Raw genomic sequence first — 22236 nt, forward strand, 5'->3', positions numbered from 1 at the left:
GACTTTATTGTGGATAGGTCAATTAAAAATCATGTGTTTTCGAATATTATTTATAATATTGACAAGCATGCCGAAAGGTTTTTATTTATTTATGTATTTATTTTATTTATTTTATTTATTTTTTTTTTTTATTTATTTATTTATTTTTTTTCCTACCTGTCTCTCAAGGAGGCTACATATGATGCTTTGATGGTCAAGACTGGCGAATCATACAAACCTGCAATAACATTTCTGATGGTTCATACACTTCTATCTTGTATCATCTATCGTTTTTACATGCAGGTTATTTTATCCTTCATACATTTTGTTCTTCTTTCCCATAGCTGTATTATCTACACAATCAAACAACTCTACACACCTGCTTTATCATCTCAAGTGGTTCACACACACAGGTGACATCAGCAACCAGCCAGCAGGAGGTGGCGTCACAAGTGCTGGTGGAAGTGGTGGAGCGGCTGTGTGGGGGAGATGTGCCCTCCGGCTTATTGGACCCTGGTACCAACCCTTCAGACTCACCAGAGCTCAGTGCCTCACCCACTGGTATGGACAGAAGGGAGAGAGAGTTACTTATATAAATCAACCTAAAAACCGTAAAGTTCTGCCAGTGATATGCATAACATTATAATTTAAAAGTTCATAGAAAAGTATTGTAGAAAAGGAGGCTGAAGAATTGTATATGGTGTCCTCAAATAGATATCATTGTAAATTGTATAGGAAATTCCTGTTAAAGATGAGGGAAAAAATTTATGGCATAATATAGTTCATAAAATGTTTTCCTCTGAAATTTTATGAGAGAAATATTTATATATGTAAGATGAGAAAGGTTACTAATTTGTATTCACTTTGTGTATGTGAACAGGGAGCAGCAGCACAATAGATCTGTCAAGTATTGTCAAACCGAGTCAAACACCCCAAGCTGCCGCTCTCTCCTATATCATTCAGACATATGCGCGGTGCAACAATGAAGAGAAGACACACCCCAAGGTAATGCACATAATTGTAGTACTAGTTATTAAGAGAAGGCAGTAGACACCTGCCAAAATGATAATTACTCCCAGTGATATCTAATAGCACTGGTTTTGAGGGTGCTGTGAACTTCTCATTAAAGCCAGCTGTGACCTCACTGAACATTTTTCTTTGTCTCTCACAACACAAGGGGGCAGTCACACCCTGCCCTCTAAAGACAAGTCTCTTCCTTCACACAAAACTACATTCACCTACACTCACACATACATTCTTTACTTAAGATTTAGCATTGAAAAAAAATAAAATAAATAAATAAAAAAAATCAAATATATATATATATATATATATATATATATATATATATATATATATATATATATATATATATATATATATATATATATATATATATATATATATATATATATATATATATATATATATATATATATATGATGACTCCTGTACCAGCCAAGGAGTCCCCTTTCTTTTTCACTTTTAAGGGACTGGCAACTCAGTGGGCCTTTATTTTTATCAATTTTTTTGTCGCCCTTGGCCAGTTGTCCCTCTTATATATAAAAGAAAACAAAACTATCAGTAGACTTCTGTCATCTGTAAGAAAATGTCTCCAATAACTTTTTTTTCATCTTTCCCTCCTTTATTTTATCCAGATGGCACCACTGTCATTTCTTCTGTCTCTAAAGGTGAATTTTTCTCTCAAACCTTTGTCAACAACTCTCCCTTAGATGATTCTGGGCTTGTCTCTCCCTCTCCTGTCTCTGACCTATTTCCTAACTTCAATTAAAATTCTTTGTAATGATGTTTTCCATGCCCTCGTTGGCTTAAACTCCTGGAAGGCTCATGGACCTGTTGAGGTCCCTCCTCTCAAAAACTGTGCGTCCGTGCTTGCATCTTGCCTGGCCAAACTCTTCCAACTCTGTCTATCAACTTCTATCTTTCCTTCTTCCTGGAAGTTGCCTACATTCAGCCTGTTCCTAATAGGGGTGACCATTCTAATCCTTCAAACTACCAGTCTATAGTTTTAATCTCTTGTATGTCTAAAGCTTTTAAATTTATCCTCAATAGGAAGATTCTTAAACATCTGTTACTTTATAATCTACTGATTGCCAGCATGGCTTCTGTCAAGGCTGCTCTACTGGTTATCAACTGGTGTTCCTTACTGAGTCTTGGTCATCCTTTTTTAGAGATTTTGGTGAAACTATTTCTTTTCCCCTAGACATATCAAAAGCTTTTGATAGAGTCTGGTACAAAGCTTTGATTTCCAAATTACCCTCCTATGGCTTCTATCAGTCTCTACCACTTCTCAAGTTTTCTCTCTAACCCTTTCAATTGCTGCTGTGGTAGACAGCCACTGTTCTAAATCTTTTGACAGTGGTGTTTCTCTGGGTTCTGTCCTGTCACCCATTATGTTCCTATTATTCAATCTAAATCAAACTTCTTGCTCTATCCACTCTTGCGCTGATGACACCACTCTACTACACTTTACCATATCTTTTCAGAGACAACCAACCCTCCAATATGCAAACAGATTACACAGGAATGCCACACAACACCTGACTTGTGATCTCTCTAAGACTTCTGGTTGTGGCAGAGAAAAACTTGATTCCTTCCTCTATCTACTCAACACAAATCTTCTCTTCTTGTTGTGGCACAGAAAAACTTGATTCCTTCATCTGTCTATTCAATACAAATCTTCCCTTCTTGTTGTGGCATAGAAAAACTTGATTCCTTGATCTATCTACTGAACACAAATCTTCCCTTCTTGTTTTGGCAGAGAAAAACTTTATTCCTTCATCTATCTACTCAACACAAGCATTCCAGACAACTATCCCTTCTTCTTCAATGACACTTGACTGTCTCCCTCTTCTACACTGAATATCCTTGGTCTGTTCTTTACTTATAATCTATATTGGAAGTGTCACAACTCATTTCTTACTAAAGCAATCTCTATGAAGTTAGGTGTTCTGAGGTGTCTCTGCCATATTTTCTCCTCCCCTTATCCCACCAACTCTTAACTCTGTACAAGGCCTTATCAGCCCAGTTATGGAGTACTCTTCGCATGTATGGGGGTTCCATTCACTCAGCTTTATTAGTTGGGTGGAATCCAAGCTTTCCATGTTATCAATCCATCTCTGACTGACTTTCTTCAGCCTATTTCTCACTGCCACAATGTTGCATCCCTTGCTGTCTTCCACTGCTACTTTCTTTCCAACTGCTCCTCTGAACTTGCTAACTGTGTGCTTCCCGTCCTGCAGCCTCATTGCACAAGACTTCTCTGACAGCTGGATGAGTATCCTTGATATAAATCCTCCCAAGAACACCATTTTATTCCTTCAGGGACACATGTAGACCTGATGGCTTCTTAGGGCTGCCCTTATTTTTAATATTCTAATGTTATTATCTTTCTTTGCATTCCCAGAGGAGCAACTCCCCACCAATGCTGAGTATGCTGAGGAATGTGAGGACACAGTGCATAGCTCACACCAGTCTCCTTCTCTCAGGTAATGGAGTTGTCTAGCAGTGTATTCATATATTTATTTGATTTATATTTCATCCATTTCAATGAAAAATTTTGAAGATATAAATTTTAAGCAACCAAATAAGTTGTATTTAAGCACTACTTGAATTATTTATGATTTTTAACCCTTTCTCAGCAGAGGATCTATATATAGACAAAATTTGGACTTTTGTTGGATCATGTAAATATAGGGTGGTCAAGTGGAGAGATAGGGGGTGGGGGGTATGGCTCATGCATGCGTGGACCTGCACATAGCTGAAGTTTCCATTCGTGGAATTTTCCAATGTTTTATCTCAGAAGTTTTCCCCAAGCCATGTTATACCTTCAGGAGTACTTCTGGCCCAGAATGTGTCAGGGAAGATATTCCATAGCAATACCAATATGTGCAGGTGTCTTAGGCCGATGAAAATAATTTAAGCGGCCAGAGCCATGGCAAAGAAAATATATATGTAATGTACACACATGTTTGTGGGTGCAGAATTAATTTTAAGGTACCATGGCACTTAATATTCACCAAGGGGTTAAAGTTAAAGGCTTGTGTTCTGTTCTCAGTATATAAGCTGATCCCTTGATTTAGGAGCTTCAAAATTGGCAAAAAAATTTGTGCTATACTGTCATATACTTTTGGTACAAAACAAGTACATGAAACATGTGAAGAATGGTGGAAGTAGATTACATCCAGGTCACAAATCCTGGATATTGCCTTAATTTGCTATGAGCGTGAGTAATTCCAAACATTTATATAAATATACTGACATACATAGTAGCCAATCAAACATAAGTAACATTTATGTGTAGATTCAATTGTTTGTTCAGTTTTACAGCAGAATCTTTATATAGATTTCAATCTGGAATGCCCATTTGCTGGGAAACTATATGAAGACATATGGATGAAAGTTGATAGAGTCTATAAATAGGTGATTTTTTATTTGGTAGTACATATATCTGCCCTTCTGCTGAGAAAGGGTTATTTGCTAAAAAATGGAATAATCCAACACATTTCTCATGTCTTATTTTCTTTCCTGCCCACTGTTGTGTTAATGTTGTGGTGGTACTGTGGTGCAGGGTGCTTAGGGGGTGAGTTCAATCCTGAGGGACACAGCCTGCTACTGCACCCGCTGCTCAGCGAGTCACTTCCCCGAGGCTTCTTGTGTGACCTTATCCACCACACCTGGCAGCACCAGCCGACCTTTGTCAAGGTGGGACGTCTCACCTCACACCACTGACCTCATTGAATCTCACATCACTTCATCTCTCATCTCACTTCACCTCAACTTGCTTCACCTCTTTTTACCTTATTGCACATCAGATCACCTCACCTCAACTCACCTCAATTCAACTCAACTCAACTCAACTCAACTCAACTCAACTCAACTCAACTCATCACCTCACCTCACTCATCCTACAATAGGGAAATCAATGCATAAGAAGCTTTGTGGGCCCAAATATCACAGGTATCAAAGCCAGTACAATACATGGACAAAAGGACTATTGAAATGTAGAAATCCCAAGGAATGCAGCATTTATTTGAATGTTTTATTGGTTATTGAGGCTGAGTTTTATCTTTTGAGTTTAGTTTACCAATCTGCTAACATGTGAAATAGCTGTTATGTCGAAAGATGCCACATTTTTTTTCACACAGGCAACCTCCATTCAACTGTTTTATTTATCATTCCAAACTATATAGTCCTTGTTTATTATCATCCCACAGTCAACATATAATTGCAATTTTTCGATATGGTTTAGTACTCAGATATACTGTTACTGAATATATTTGAGTGTTCAAGACATTTTCTGATTTTAGATGAAACTTATAACTATTCCTTTGGGACTACCACTTCAACATCCTTCTTACATAAAGAAAAATTACTTATCGTGTGTGTGCATGTGTGTGTGTAGGTGTTTGGGCCACTGCTGCAGGGCCTGAGTGCAGCCATGAGGAGCTGCAGCATCACCTCTCGTACCTATATGAGAGTATTTGAGTCGCTGGACCTCCTCACAGATATTAAGGCTGTCGGCTCCTCATCACGTCCCGTCTGCAATCTCATGGTGTCTATGGTGAGTAGCTAAAGTTGTACCAATCAAGATTTAACCAACATTTTTTTCTAATAGATAATTTTTTCCTTTAATCACACACACTTTTTTTTGAGTTGCTTAACAATTAAGGTCTCATCAACAGATATTTGTTTCCAATCCTAATTTAACTTTTCCAGTGGTAGATAGCTTTTCCCAAAATCATCAATACAGTTTTAGACTTTATGTTAGAGAGGCACCAGCCAAAGCCAACCTAAATTACAATAAAAAAGGCCCAATGAGGTGCCAGTCCTCATTCTGAGTCAGTGTTGATAATAAAAACAGAGGATAAATGTCTTAAACCCTCCCTTTTGAAATAGTTAAAGTCATAGGAAGTGGAAATGCAGAATCAGGCAGGGAGTTCCAGAGTGTACCAGAGAAAGAGATGAATGATTGAGAATACAGTGCTTACTCCAATTTTGGGAGAAATGGGGCGGCATTGTGAGTCACAAATTTGGATATCGCAAAATTGGAAGTATTATTCCTATGGGAAAAATTGAATATGGTGGACCCCTCGTCCATGGTCGCCAAATTTTTCAATATTTTCCTAATATTTTGCCCATATTTATATCACATATATATTGAGCCAGGTATATTTCCATATGAATGATCACACTGTTTGTACAATGGCTACGAGAATCAAAAATCTATCCACCATAGGTTTTTACAGCTTTTTCAATTTTCTCACTGTTTTTAAACACCATTCTCATAGTTGATTCTCCCACACCAAACTCTCTGGATATATCACAGTTCCTTTTTCAATCCCTTTTCATCTTAATTATCTTCATCTTCTGCTCCAAAGTTGGCCTAATGTTTTTCTTGGTTGGTGGCGCCATGTCGCACAAAGTCGAGCACAAGGATTCCTCCAAATTTGCAGAGAGAACTCCGTGGAGGTGTACGTAAACAAATGGAAGGTGGGATGGAGCAGGGCAGTGTTGCCAGATGAGCTTCGTTGAATTACCGCCACATTTTTATGAAAACTAGCCAAAAACCACCAAACTATGATAAATATAATATAAATATGATAATAATATAGTATAATATGATAAATGTGAATAAATTAATAAAATATTGCCTATATAATACAGTAATATATAATTTGCGGGAACCTTCTCTCTCCTGCCACCACTCGCAATACTGGGAGAAAGGAGCAAGATGGGCAAATTTTAAAAATGGCAATTTTTGGTCCTTGGTCGCAAAATTGGCGTATCGCAAAATTTGAACTCGCAAAATTGGAGTAAGCATTGTACTTGTTTACTCCTGCACTTTAGTCAGTTTTTTTTCTTAACTTTTGTTGCCATTGCCAGTGCCCTTCCTACATTTGAAAAGAATTTGAGAGAGGGACAGAATGGGGATGAGAGAAAGAAGGCAGTATTGTGCAGTGAGAATGTGGGAGGAGGGAAGGCATGCAGTTGGCAAGTTCAGAAGAGCAGTTGGCATGAAAATAGAAGGTATTCGGTGTTAAAAAATATGGCATGGCTCTCATGGAACCTTCCTGGAGACCAGCCACTAGCCAAACCTGAGCCAAATGTCTGTTGTTTAATGTGCGGTGGTGGTGGTGGTGGTGGGAGCCATTCCACTCTTGATCTTGGTGGTGCAGGTGACTAATTTCCATAGACCAGCAAGCCTTTGGATTGGCTGCAGTTGGATCTGTTGTGTTGATGTGTTGTCTCCTATGCTCAAACCATAGGAGTATATTTACTAATTACTTACTTGCATGTCATCGCCAAACAAGACAAGATTGGACATCTGATGAATGTAAACAAATCAATAGCCTACATTTTTTTTATTTATTTATTTTTTTTTTTTACGTAGGGAAGAGGGCCAGCCAAGGGCAAAAAAAAGAAAGTTAGAAAAAAGCCCACTTGAGCGCTGGCTCTCCAAAGAGTACAAAAAGTGCCAAAACTGTCAGCCAGAATTAAGGGAGCAAATGCCTTGATACCTCCCTCTTAAAAGAAGACAAGTTGTAGGAATTTGGAAATACAGATGCAGGGAGGGAGTTCCAGAGTTTACCAGTGAAAGGGATGAATGATTGAGCGTACTGGTTAACTCTTGCATTAGAGAGTTGGACAGAATAGGGATGAGAGGAAGAAGAAAGCCTTGTGCAGCGTGGCCGCAGGAGGAGGGGAGGCATGCAGTTAGCAAGATCAGTAGAACAGTTACCATGAAAATAGCGATAAAATATAGAAAGGGATGCAACATTTCGGCGGTGAGAAAGAGACTGAAGACAGTTAGTCAGAGGAGGGAGTTGATGAGACGAAGAGCTGATTCCACCCTATCAAGCAAAGCTGTGTGACTGGAACCCCCAAACATGCGAAGAGTACTCCATACAGGGACGGATAAGGCCCTTATACAGAGTAAGCAGTTGGAGGGCGAGAAAACTGCGGAGACGCCTCAGAACACCTAACTTCATAGAAGCTGTTTTAGCAAGAGATGAGATGTGAAGTTTCCAGTTAAGATTATGAGCAAAGGACAGACCGAGGATATTCATTGTGGAAGAGGGAGACAGTTGAGTGTCATTGAAGAAGAGGGGATAGTTGTCTGGAAGGTTGTGTCGAGTTGATAGATGGAGGAATTGAGTTTTTGAGGCATTGAAAACTACTAGATTTTCTCTGCCCCAATCGGAAATTTTAGAAAGATCGGAAGTCAGGCGTTCCGTGGCGTCCCCGCGTGATCTGTTAATTTCCTGAAGGGTTGGACGTCTCTGAAAGAACGTGGAAAGATGTAGGATGGTATCATCAGCGTAGGAGTGGATAGGGCAAGAAGTTTGGTTAAGAAGGTCATTAATGAATAATAGAAAGAGAGTGGGTGACAGGACAGAACCCTGAGGAACACCACTATTAATAGGTTTAGGAGAAGAACAGTAGCCGTCTACCACAGCAGCATGCCCTCATTGCCAGATGCAAGTCACACAAACCTTGAAAACTATAAAATTAGCACATTTTATATGGATTGAAATTAAGGAAAATGTTCTGTGATTCATACCCAACTAAACAATATTAGATATAGTAATATACATTAGGACTGGCAGAAAAGTGGATATTTTATACATCACCTGTGTGTTACTCCTATTTTTGGTATTGGTAGACCTTAAATTACATATGTAGCAAGATGTCATTTTCTTTAGTGTACCATATTGTAACCTCTCTTGCAGAACAACTGGCAGCCTCGGAGTGAGTCACAAACGATAGGGCGTGAGATGGTGCAGACCACACTGCTGGGACCCTTCTTAGTATTGTCCCTCTTTGCTGAGGATGACCCCAGGGTGGCAGAACAGTTTGTGAGAAATCAGGGCACTGGCCAGACAATGCCAACAGGCCTTCAGGATTTGGCCAAAGAAATGGACCACATGAGGATGGTTAGTATATCTGTTTACCTGCAGGGCCAGACCTACATTCATTTCTATAACTTTGCATAGTTTTACCTTCACATAACATTCACTCCTTGCCACTGTCAGCTTTTTTAATTTATTTCAGGCTCTTATTTCTATGTGGGAAAATATTTTAGTGTAAGAAGTTTCCTCTAGCTATTAGAAATATTTTCACAGATGTATGATACAGTTATTTGTAATTTTTCAAAGTATAAAACCTCTTGAACAAACAAAGACAAAACATTTGCATCATGTCCATACTACCATCCACTGATATCACTCCTTCCACTGAGTGTCAGTCTCCAAAGCAAAATTAAGAAGAGATTCATTGAATATATGAAGATAAATGCCTTAAAACCCTCTTGAAAGAGTTCAAGCCATAGGAAGGAGGAAATTCAGAAACAGACAGGGAATTCTAGAGCTTGCCAGAAAAAGTTATGAATGATTGAGAATATTGTTGAATTCTTGTATTAGAGAGGCAGAACAAATAAGAATGAAATAAAGAAATCTTGTACAGCAAAGTCATGGGAGGAGAGGCAAACATGTTGAAGGGGATATTGTAAAACTTCCACTTGTCTTTACCTCTTGATAAGTAACTCATTCTTACTTGTTTCACAGACCATCCTGCACAAGCTCTTCCACAGCATGCTGGTCAACACAGGCTCACGTGAACCTGTGCTGTCCTTTCTGGCCCGCATGATCTCTCTCAACCACCGGCGGGCACAGATCCATGTGGAGGAGCAGCTGGTAGCCGGGGACGGGGCCATGGTCAACCTGGTGTCCGTCCTGCAGCAGCTGTGCTTCAAGGTGAGCACATGTGGCATGGTACACAGGGGAGAACTTTTTTTTTTCCTTGGGTTGCTGGTACTTGGGACTGTTTCCTTCTCAGTGTGTACAGGTGGTGAGAATTGAACATGTATAATGAATAACTCATTTCTTCAACATTTTTAAATCAGTTTTTTTATCTTATGGCCTATAGCACCTGTAGGTATACTTCAAGAGTATGTATGAGAAGCGTTGTTCAGCTTCCACCCATTAATGGCACAGGCTATTTTATTTATAGTGGTACCTATATTAAGGCCCATATCACCACCCAAGCACATCTTTGGTGTAACCACCTAGAACCTGGGTATTATGGTGACATGTAGGTAACTTTAAACCACTCGACAAATGGCAAAGTTTCAAGGCAGTACGTGGTGGGATTTAAACCTATTTGTGGACACTCACCACCTTATCCACTATGCCTGCTATGCTCACTTTGAGGACTTTATTTAATGTTTTTCAGTAATCTTGTCCTCTAGTTTACAATGATCTCACAATACCTGACAAATTATAGATGTTTATTGCACAAGAGGACTTGAGATAACATTGAAACATTAAATAATAAAGTGGAAATTAAGTTATTCCATGACATGACTGTGAAGGCCTGTATACACAAGGGGTGAGAGCTTATTTGCTGTTGTTGGGACGTGTTACTTTCAACAGTTTTCGACGACAACGCGCAGCATCACCAATGAGTTCATGGGGAGCTACAATTTGATGCCTTGGGCATGGGTAATCAGAGTGAACAGATGCACACTATTTTCTTGAAAGTTTGGCACATGAAATATGAATGGACCACTGCACTTCATAAAAATTTTTAAAGAATATCCTTGCATGTGGAATGTAAAAAGCAAGGAATACAAAATGAAAAAAATAAAATCATAAAAATTTGGAAATAATTAAAACAGAATTGATTGTTTATGGCAGTGCATCGTCCTTCCCCTGTCAAAGCCGAATGTAATTCATGGTTTGACATCCATTGTGGTTCTGCTCTCTTGTGTAAATGCTCACTCGTATTTTCAACATCACCCATTCCTCATCAGGTTGGGCACTGTGTATTCAGAGCTTTACCTATGACTTTTGCTCTCTCTCTCTCTCTCTCTCTCTCTCTCTCTCTCTCTCTCTCTCTCTCTCTCTCTCTCTCTCTCTCTCTCTCTCTCTCTCTCTCTCTCTCTCTCTCTCTCTCTCTCTCTCTCTCTCTCTCTCTCTCTCTCTCTCTCTCTCTCTCTCTCTCTCTCTCTCTCTCTCTCTCTCTCTCTCTCTCTCTCTCTGTGGTTGATGTATGGTATAATGTATTAATTGATAATCCCATTTTCTTTGTGTCTCTGTTTCAAGATCAGAAGACCAACCCTATTGTAGATTATTTATTTATTTATTTGTTTTTATTTCACTTTGTTTTCATATTTGTGTGTGTAGGTATATGTGTTTTGATTGATAGATTTGATGGCACTACAATAACAGAATTTTGTGTTAGTGCTATTTTTTTCCTTCCTTCCTTCCTTCCTTCCTTCCTTCCTTCCTTCTATCTTTCCTTCCTTTCTTCTATATTTCCTTCCTTTTTATGTCTTTCCTTCCTTCCTTCCTTCCTTCTTTCCTTCCTTCCTTCCTTCCTTCCTTCCTTCCTTCCTTCCTTCCTTCCTTCCTTCCTTCCTTTCTTTCTTCCTTGTATGTGCATTGTAGGAGTCAACACATACATGTTCAAAACAGTCTTGGTTATTGTTTCTCCTCTTCCTCCATCAGGTTAAGTTGGAGAAGGTGGACCCATATTACATGATTCATCCTGATTCACTGGTGGACATCAGCAAGGACTCCCGACTCTCCATGACTCAGGACGAGGCAGATGGCTGGCTCAAGAAGCTTCGTGAGTGTGGTGTTAGTGATGAATTAGGTGTATGTATTGAGAACACTGGCAGAAACGGATACTTTAGGGGTGAGGGGGTGTCTGTTACAGCGAACTGTCTGTTACTGATAGTGGTTTGTCTGTGAGACCCTTAACCCACACCTTTTTCCTGTTTCAGTAATTTATTTTCTTTTAATAACACAAAAAAAAATATTTTCTACATTTAAACCACACCTTATTCAATGATCAATGCTGAAATAAAAGAGTTAATGATTATTTAAGAAGTATACAGGTATGAAAATTTGTCTTGCCAAGAATAGATGAATGAAAGATGTAGCTTCTCCTCCTATCCTCTCTCACCTCCTTACCCTCTGTCTCTGTCTTTCTTTCTCTCTCTCTGTTTCATTAGAAGTTGATGAGTTTCTGAAATTATTTCTGAAATCCTTCTAACTGTAGTTCCACATCACTATTGAGGTAGATATCAACACATGTTCTCTATAGAAAAGTGTTCTCCTATCCAAAATGTGGCATTTGAGCAAAGAAGTGCAATCGAGTCACAAGTGCCTATACCTCTACACGCACCTTACATATGCAGTCCCACTATTGACTATTGTCCTGCTGCAAGCTCACCATATGGCCACACTCACAGCCAGTCCAAGGCAGTAATCTGCAATGTGAATAAGTACTAGGAAGAAGTACGAGTACTTTGAGAGAGAGAGAGAGAGAGAGAGAGCGCAAAGAAGTGGTTGTGTTGTTACTTTCAGCCAAGGCTGCAGACAAAATTTGCTCATTATGTCATCTAGAAGAAGAAAACCTAGTCCACTTCATACCAAATTACCCTCAGTTAAAAAGAAGAAAGAGATGAAATTGTAGACCTCCAAAGACTGGTAAAGGAAGACAAAAATCAAGTGATTGGGGAACATTTGTTTATGTCATCAGCACTTCGTCAACTTAGGCGCTCTCTCTCTCTCTCTCTCTCTCTCTCTCTCTCTCTCTCTCTCTCTCTCTCTCTCTCTCTCTCTCTCTCTCTCTCTCTGGCAGTGGTATTATCTTTGCTTGTCCTTGTCTCTTAGTGAAAATTAAGAGATCTCTTCCTTCTTTTCCTGGAATATTAAAAACCCTTTAAACTTCAACCAGAATTTTTTAAAGTTGTTGTAAGGCATAGAAGTGTTTCAGAATATGGTTCGCAGCTTATCAAATTTACAGTTGGTGGCGGTGAGTTAGAGTGTAGTGCATGTGGAGCAATGATGGGCTCCTACACAACCAGAATTTTTTAAAGTTGTTGTGAGGCATAGAAGTGTTTTAGAGTATGGTTCGCAGCTTATCGAGTGTTGAGTGGTGGTGGTGAGTTAGAGTGTAGTGCGTTTGGAGCAATGATGGGTTACTGTGTAGTTTGGGAGGATGGTGCATTAGGTTTTTGTAAGTGTGGTATGATGTGACATTGGGGTTAGGAGTTAGGTGGGTTTTATGGGTGGAGAGTATAGTGAATCTGAATCTGTTTATGTGTAAAAATTTGTATATGTGAAGGATATCCAGTATGCAGATGGTCATTGTGCTTTTACCTATTGCTTTTGCCACCAGTCATGACCCAATAATGCCTGTGATCTATTTTGAATCTTCACTTCATATATTAAACAAGGTGGCATCAAAAGTTTTTGTCTCCTCTTCCCTTGAAGTGACTGTCCTCAAACTGTCACATTGCATCACAGTGTTACCTTTCTTACTATTTTTTCTTGTTATTTCTCTCTCATTCTCATGTCTTGCACTTCTTATTGTTTTCTATCTTGGTCTTATCCCTCTATGATAGCACTTCTTTCCCGTCACATCCTTTTCTCTGCCCTGCCACTCTTCACTATATAGTCCTTCCCATCCCAAACTTACAAATCTTTCACTTATTTATTTATTTTTTTTTTTTTTATTCCTGCATAACAATTTTTTTGCAGGACATCCCTTCTTTACCCTAATCACCAAAATTGCCAGTCTCTTCATCCCTCCCATCCCAAGCCTTCAAACCTTCCCTTACAGGTATCTTCATTCACAGGCACAAGTAAAGACTTCAAGTTCCTGGAGGTCAACTTCCACAGCCAGTGTTGGTTCCTCACTCTCCATGCTCACCACCTTGGTGTGTTACCTGTCATGCGGAAGTACACACGCCGCATCAGGGCCATCAGGGACTTGCAGAAGATGGTAAGGAACAAGTAGACCAACACTTCATTTGATCATGAAGGCTGTCATTTACTATCTCTTTGAACCTCAAGGGACACATAGTCTTTGAAGATGAAGGGAGTCATGCACTGTTTCTTTAAACTCCAGGGGACACCTGAATGGACTTAGTAATCAGAGTTGATCATTCAAATTAGTGGGTGGTAGTAGTTTTAGAGATCATATTCTTAGTTTTAGGTGTGATGTGATTAGCATATATAGTAACAAAATAATTTATTAAAGTAAAAACATTTTTTGTGAATACACTTACTCATTTGTGATTACATAAAGAAAGATTTACCCTCTTTCCACCCTCTGTATTACTATTGGTAGTGGCAGAAATTAACTAAGGCTCAGCTGGTGGTCTTGTCCAGGGGTTTATCTTGCACATCATGTGTACAGTGGTGGAGGAATTTTCCTTCTCCCTAGTGGGGGTTTAATTTGTAAAAACTATTTCTAAGGAAGTGCAGGTTTTGGCTGTACTGGGTAGGAGAATCCAGATATATGTAACTACATAGGAATAAGCATATTCACCAGCAATGTTTTCCCTAAATTTTTTCTTTTTTTTTTCCAAGAGAATGATAATGATTGTGTTCTGTCCAAAGGTGGAAGAGATAGAGAGCACCGAGTCTCAGTGGGGCAGCTTGTCTGTGGCCTCCAAGCAGCGGGAACTCCTCAAAAAATGGAAGGCCCAGCTTAAGGTGTGTAAGAGTGTGCATTTACCTAGTTATATTGTACAGGGTTCGAGCGGGGCTCATAGTGTCCTGTCTCCATATCTCCATTTACGTAATTTTTTCCTTAAAGTTATGCACATTATGTGCTGTAACAACTTCATCATCCAATGCATTCCATTTTTCCACCGTTCTGTGTGGAAAACTGTATTTTCCAATATCCTTCACACATTGCTTCATCCTGATCTTTTCATGTCCTCTTGTCCTTCCGTCTTCTTTGTCTATATTTTCAATATCATTTACTATCTTATACATTGTTATTAGCTCCCCACGTTCTCTTCTATCTTGTAAGGTTGGCAGTCCCATTTCCTTCAGTCATTCTTCATATGTGAGATCCTTTAATTCCAGCACCATCTTTGTAGCAATTTTCCGAATCCTTTCCAATTTTCTTATATCCTTTTTAGAGCTGGGAGACCATACCACTGCTGCATATTCCAGCCTTGGGTGTATCATACTTGTGATGATTTTTTTCATCATATCTTTATCCATGTAATGTGTACCTATTAGCATGTATATTGATGTTGTTCTATAAACATATCTACTTCAAACCATCTATCTCACACCTCACATGTTGCCAAGAAGATTACAGTAGAAGAACCTCCACATCTTGCTTTACAAACACTTCCTTCCTGCTCAGATGTTTAGCCTCTAACATCACTCCTTTTGCACATGTACTTGATCTTTCCATCATCCAAGTGGCCTTCTTGTGTACCACCTTTATGTTTGCTTTTTTGAAACCTCTTAGCTCTTCATTTTCTTAATATGGCAATAGCATCTCTGTACATTCCTTTTCATTCAGTCCAATATTTCATAATTTATGCTTTGTAGAGATGCTCACATCACATCCCTCATACACACTGTCATTGGTGTCATGTTACACTCTGTCTCTCTCAGACAGCATACCTCTGCAACACATACTTTTGTCATTAAGCTTTATTTCACTCCCAGGTATCTGATCCATATGTAAATGTTGGCAGAACACTTTTTTAAACCCTTCAATACTAGGACACATTTTTTATCTTGAGATTTGTGTACAATTAGACCATTTTATTGACATTAGGGAGAGTCTATGGAGGTCTGGTGATTAATGTCTAGTCTTCGCTATTTCAATCCCTACATAAGTTTCTGAAGCTATATAAAATCACCACATAGTAAGCAGAGTGAATATGGAAATGTGTCATGGTACTCAAGGGATTAAACCTGTCTCTACATCCATAGGCACATTTTTCCCTTTTTTTTTTTATCTCTTACAAGTGATCCCATGACATACATACCTTTCACTGTCCTCTCTTGTCTCCCAGTCTATCTCAACATGTTTACCTAGTACTATTTTCAGATACTTGAACCCACCTAATATCTCTCTCTCTCTCTCTCTCTCTCTCTCTCTCTCTCTCTCTCTCTCTCTCTCTCTCTCTCTCTCTCTCTCTCTCTCTCTCTCTCTCTCTCTCTCTCTCTCTCTCTCTCTCTCTCTAAGGTATCCTAAGATCAATATGCCTTCAGTATGTTCATTCATAGTCGCCTCTTTTTATTGTCTTGAAAACTTCACACACTTTCAAATGCCTTTAAAGAAATTGTCAGTAGGGAGCCTGGAATATTTTTTACATGTGTTTTCTCTCCTTCACCTTCTTTCTCTCATTCTCAGGCACCTCATCCTAAACTCAGCTTTCATCTAACACCTGTTTTGTAATTCCCTGCAGAAACTGAACAAGTCTAAGATCTGTGCTGATGCTGGACTTTTAGATGAGCACTTGTTGGAACGTTGCCTCCACTTCTATTCTGGGGTGGCTCATGTCATCCTCCGAGCACTCACTGGTGGCCGCTCCAACTCCTTTAATTCCACCACAAGCACCTCTGAAGGCCCCATGTCAGCACCCCTCACGGACACAAGCTCCCTACTACCCCTGCCTCCCACCCTGCCAGAGCTGTTTGCTGCCCTGCCTGAATGGTACCTGGACGACCTAGCAGAGTTCCTCCTCTTTGTCTTACAGTGAGTTGTTGCCTGTGTTTTTTTACTGATGAAGTTAGTGGTTGACTTTTGTGTGGTTTTAGATAGATACTCTATAGCAATTATAATAGTAGTAGGTACTGTTGTAATAGGAGAAAAAGTATTAGTAGGCATTGTTGTAATAGTTGGTGTTGTAAGACTTATAGTAGTCATAGTGGTAGAGTTTTGGAATTGTAATTTTACTAGAGTGAAAGTTTGTTAATTTTATGAGCAAGGGACCAGGAGTGTGTCGGCTTATTAGTTTTGTCAGATAATCAGGATGTAGCCCTGAAAATGCCACCACACCAGGACTTCATATAATTTCAGACAGTTTTTGTTGGTTTCACACATCCAATGATTTTCTTGTGTAGACCATAGCATCTTGCTTCTTACACAGACGATATTACACTCATATGCTCACATTCAAACCTAGACACAGCTTCTAGCCTCTTACAAACATTTCTTTACAGACTTCAAGCTTTTTGCACCACAAACAGACTTAACAAAGCTCCTGACAAATACACCAGCACTCTTCTCATGAATGACAATCACCAACACCAATACATCCCACCACTCACAATAAACAATAATGCAATTCCCTACATGTGCACACCTAACAATGAATACTTCTATGTCATTCAAACAACACATTTATTTATAGCAATTCATTACAATTTACTGCAATATCTGTTGTTATGGACTTAGTAGGGTAGGGAAGCATCAGTAGCAGTGTCTACCTCCACCACTCACTGCCAGGGTGCATCTGGCGCCTGATTCGAGTTTGCACAGAAACATAATTTTGGCTATAAACTAATTTTTTTCCACTCCATCTTAAAAATTTGGACTATTGGGAAATTCAGATTATCGATCCTCTGAACAGACTTTTACTGTCGTAGCAGTAAAGTAATAATAATAGTAAGAGTAGTGGTGGTAGTAGCAATTAACTTCCTTCTCTTAAGAGGGTAGAACAGCAAGAAGACAGACAGCTTGTGTGTGATAACGTTCCTGGTTTCCCACCAAGAACCATTGCCCTGTGTTTGGCATGTGTGATACCCCCTTTAATCTTGCAATAGATTAGTTTAGTTCTTGATTTGTGATAGTGATGGTTGAGTGATAATTAGAACAGTCATATGAATGGTAGTGGACATGGAACACACAAACACACACACACTGCAGTAAAGAGAAATTAAATTATGAATAGAATGCAGTCAATTTAAAGAGTGAGTGTGTTGAGGCATGACTGGTGTTCTTCATCATGGCAGATACATTCCCAAGGTGGCCATCAAGCATTTGGAGGACCCCATCATCACCATGGCCATTGTTCTCTTGTGTTCCCCTTCACTCATCAAGAACCCATATCTTACTGCTAAGCTGGTGGAGGTAAGGCTGTGTGCTCTCGTACGTTCTCTTTCACTCACAAGAACCCTTTTACTTTGGTTGCTAAGCCAGTGTGGGTGAGGCTGTGTTCTCTTGTGCTCCTTTCCAATCAAAACATCTTATCTTAATGCTGAGCTGGTGGAGGTAAGACTGTGTTCTCTTTGTGTTCCTTGTTACTCATCAAGAACTCACATCTTACTGTTAAACTGGTGGAAGTAAAGCTTTGTTCCCTTATGTTATCCTTCACTCAATAACCTATCTTACTGCTGACCTGCTGGAGGTAAAGATATATCATGCCAAACTCTTTTTGCTTATTCTCTCTCCTTGTATTCTTCTGTCTTATCTTTTTTTTGGGGGGACATATTTTGAGATAAACTGGTGGGCTGTGTCATGCCATACTGTTAGTCCCTATTCTCTCTCTCCTTGTATTCTTCTGCCCTATTATTATTATTATTATTATTATTATTATTATTATTATTGTTATTATTTATTTATTTATTTATTTATTTATTTATTTATTTATTTTATTTTTTTTTTTTTTATTTATTTATTTTTTTTTTTAGAGAGATAAACTGGTGGGCTATGTCATGCCATACTGTTAGTCCTTATTCTCTCTCTCCTTATATTCTTCTCCCTTATCTTCATTTGCATATTTCATGGTAAGCTGGTAGAAATAAGATTGTGTCCTGGCATAGCTCTCCTTCCTTATTATTTCCCTCTGTCCTCTTCTCAGCCTTCCTTTCATGTGTATGCGTCATGGTTGTGTCTTTATTATCATTATCCTTCTGTCCTTCTCTTTTATACTCTCCAATCTTTTTTCATACTGTTTTTTCTCTGTCTTCTCTTGATTTTCGTTGTTTCATGTTCTTTTCTCTTCCTTTTTTTTTTTTTTTTTTTTTTTTTTTTTTTTTTTTGTGTGTGTGTGTGTGTCGTCCTCCACTTCCTCCTCCTCCTCCTCTCCTCTTCTCTCCTTCTCTTCATGGGTGTTCCCTCTTTCCTCAGATGCTGTTCATGCTTACCCCGTCCGTACAGCAACATGTGGACAGCCTGCACCAGCGCATCCTTCATCATCCTCTGGCGGCGCACCTCCCTGTGGCACTCATGAAGTTCTATACGAGTGAGTTGGCTGTGCATGTGTATTTACCCAGTTGTATTGTACAGGATATTATTTCTTTCCCTCTTGGTGGATAAAACAGGATGGTGCCCTGTTTTGCTTCTTAGGAGGGTGACAAGTAGTGGCAGCTGTTAAGGTGTTAAATCTGGGTTGCAACCAGTTTGTTTATTGCTGCATGAGGATAGAACGTCCCTGCAAATGGATATATGAGCCCTGCACCAGGCTACTGAGCTGATAGACTCGTGAAAGCTGTCAAACTGTGGCATCTACTTAGAGAGGCAGAATCTGGTCATAATACTATTGATTAGAAAAGTCAATAACCTGCAGGCACTGATATAATGGGTGATATAAATGAAGATGATTAAGTACCTGTGCAGTTCAGTATAACAAACATAATTGAGGGGAGACTTACATAGTTTCATAGTAAAACAGGCCACAATAGACCCTGCAGTCCTCATGAAATGACCTGAACTTGGAACTTCTAAGATGATAGTGGAAGTATAGGACAGCAAAGTATAAAGCTCTCTCCCCACCGTCAACATACACTCTCTCTCTCTCTCTCTCTCTCTCTCTCTCTCTCTCTCTCTCTCTCTCTCTCTCTCTCTCTCTCTCTCTCTCTCTCTCTCTCTCTCTCTCTCTCTCTCTCTCTCTCTCTCTCTCTCTCTCTCTCAGAACTCAGTTAGCTTGCCTGTCACTATAGTTACCAACCAGTCTTGTCTTCAGGGGACCTTCACTCAGGACCTTGTAGGGAGAAATGGGAGAGGATTTTTTTTCATTAATGAGAGTGACATGATTCCTAACTACAGTTCAAGATATTTCTCCATTGGCAGTGAGACTGGGTATGGTAGGGGGCTGGGATGGCAGGGGCAATTCTGGAAGAAAACAACCAATATTGGATGATATAAAGTCCTTAAGAACTTTAAACTGTTCCTTACACTTATACTTTTCACGTAGCCTCTCCATTTTGCTTTGCATGTGATACAATCTGCAAGCTTAGGAGTTCTTGAAATACTAGGCAACAAACTTGCCTTGACAGGCCTTGTATTGCCTGAGGAGAGAAGATATAGTGAGTGGCAATGATAGCAGTTGTTTAGATAACAGAGAAACAAGGCTGAAAATATGGCATCAAACATGACACGTGTAGTGTGGCTCAGTGGGAAAATTGTGCCAGGTTAGGGCAAAAATTAGTGTCAGATCAACTCCCTGGGGAATTGTATGCTACTGGCACACATGGTGTTCTTGTTCAAATTGCACAAAGATAAATGCAGCTACAGGAGTTAAAGATAGGAAGAGAGGTAACATATAAATAAACAAAAACACAACTCTCAAATAAGGAGTAGTGGTGAGAAAATAAGCAGGAAATCTGGTGAGGGAAATATGTTATTGGTTAAAGGTGTATCACTGAATATGTGTGGAGAGTTGTATATAATATATGTAGAGCAATAGCAAGGTAGTAAAGAGTGGGAAAACTAAAGATAACAATCAACACTAGACAATACTGCAAAGTGAATCAGGTTAGTGAACTGGAGTGTGCCGGGTGACCTTCCTTGTAGTATATGGTGAGAACAGCTGATGGGGGAGACAGCGAGAGAAGTGATCCATTGCATCACCGGCCATTCTCAAGGCCATTCACTGGCTACTAAACAGCCACAATTAGCCTGTTCACAGCAAGGGTGGTAGACACCTATCAATGCTAAAAATTTTTGTTTTCTCTGATTTCCCAGGGCAAAGGAGTGGCTTAGTTAATTTAGAAATAGAACAAAGCAAACATTTTATAATTTTTTAATATACCACAATTTGCAAAGTTTTGTTAAAATGAACTAAGTGTCCAATAGCCTTAAAGAAATTGTTATACATGAAATTCAGTAGGCAGAGTAAATAGTAAAATTATAAAGTGTTCAGATTATCTACTGGTAAGGCTTCAGTCAAAAGTGTGTCTCCTACCATTACATCTGAGTATTTCCTCAAGCCACACCATGATTTAGCTTGTATTTTATCAAATATAATAGCTGATTTTATCATGATAAAGTGGGATTTCCTGCATTGTAAGCATTGTTAGGTTCTAATGAAAAACTGTATCGAAATGAATTTGTAATAACTGAATTGTGAAAAACTAGGGGTTCATACAGAGCAAGTAAGTGCATACTCAGAATATATTAAAAATGTAACATAACTGATCACAAAGTGGATAAAGGGGAGTAAAGAACAATAATGACAAAAGTGAAATTTGTAATGGTGAATCAGATAGCAGGGAATACCTGTAGTTCTTCTTTGATAATAGGAAGTGGTGTGGTTGAAGGTAATGATGCAGTCTAGTGGATGCTTTGTATTACAGTGGTGGAGTCAACAGGAACCAGCAGTGAGTTCTATGATAAGTTCACCATCCGTTACCACATCAGTGTGATCTTCAAGAGCCTGTGGGACGACCGAAGGCACAGACAGGCACTCATTACTGAATCCAAGTGAGTATGTCACCAGACAGTAGCAACCAATGGTACTGTAATGTTTTGAATCAGTTACATATTGATTATTGTGGTGATTGCTTTGGTGATTGCAAGTGTTAATTGGTGTGGTGTATGTCTTGCAGCTCAGGGAAGGAGTTTGTCAAGTTTGTGAACCTGTTGATGAATGACACAACCTTCCTGCTTGATGAATCTCTAGATGCCCTCAAGGTGAGCTGGCCTTTACTCAATAGACAGCCTTGGGACTCAGTCTGAGGCACACTGCTGCTACACAGATATTTGCTGTTTAATCTTTCTTATGTTTGTGTATTCAGTTTCCATAATATTTGGATACTTTACTGTTGGGCTTTCACAGAGTTCTGTCTTTGCTTTTGTGCACCTTAGGTTTATAAACCCTTTTTAGTGATGTAAATGATTGGTGTATTAATTTTGTATTACCTGAATATTAATTTCATAAAATTGGTTTTCTTTACATTGATTATTTTGCATAACTATTGTTCCATTTCACTTTTTTTAACAGAATGAAGAAAATAAAAAATAACACAGAAAAAGTAGCAAAAATATAATGTAAGGCAACAGTGTATGTACAATTAGCTGTACAAAAAGGGAGTTCTATTTGGTGCCTTACTTACTGGTAATTATGACAACAGTTTTTAAAAACAAAAACAAAGGGAAATAAGAAAAGTTATAGGAAGGTGTCAGTCCTTTACAAAACTTATTGATCTGTATCCATCTTATGATCCTCATCATAAATTT

The 22236-nt window shown here is 39.0% G+C and overlaps 1 protein-coding gene across 1 annotated transcript in view; it reads left to right on the top strand.

Moving 5' to 3' along the window:
- LOC123502049 (ubiquitin conjugation factor E4 B-like) overlaps window positions 1–22236 on the top strand; it is a 42362-nt gene that overhangs the window by 12109 nt on the left and 8017 nt on the right. Inside the window, exons 6-20 of the mRNA XM_045251200.1 lie at window positions 324–540; window positions 860–984; window positions 3407–3488; window positions 4571–4704; window positions 5405–5563; window positions 8733–8936; window positions 9567–9755; window positions 11511–11631; window positions 13652–13797; window positions 14418–14513; window positions 16241–16530; window positions 17790–17907; window positions 18907–19021; window positions 21354–21480; window positions 21606–21690. Of these exons, the coding sequence (XP_045107135.1) occupies window positions 324–540; window positions 860–984; window positions 3407–3488; window positions 4571–4704; window positions 5405–5563; window positions 8733–8936; window positions 9567–9755; window positions 11511–11631; window positions 13652–13797; window positions 14418–14513; window positions 16241–16530; window positions 17790–17907; window positions 18907–19021; window positions 21354–21480; window positions 21606–21690 (2208 nt within the window). The remainder of the gene's footprint in view (window positions 1–323; window positions 541–859; window positions 985–3406; window positions 3489–4570; window positions 4705–5404; window positions 5564–8732; window positions 8937–9566; window positions 9756–11510; window positions 11632–13651; window positions 13798–14417; window positions 14514–16240; window positions 16531–17789; window positions 17908–18906; window positions 19022–21353; window positions 21481–21605; window positions 21691–22236) is intronic.

The sequence above is a fragment of the Portunus trituberculatus genome, chromosome 10 (genome assembly GCF_017591435.1).
Source record: "Portunus trituberculatus isolate SZX2019 chromosome 10, ASM1759143v1, whole genome shotgun sequence".
Classification (NCBI taxonomy): domain Eukaryota; kingdom Metazoa; phylum Arthropoda; class Malacostraca; order Decapoda; family Portunidae; genus Portunus; species Portunus trituberculatus.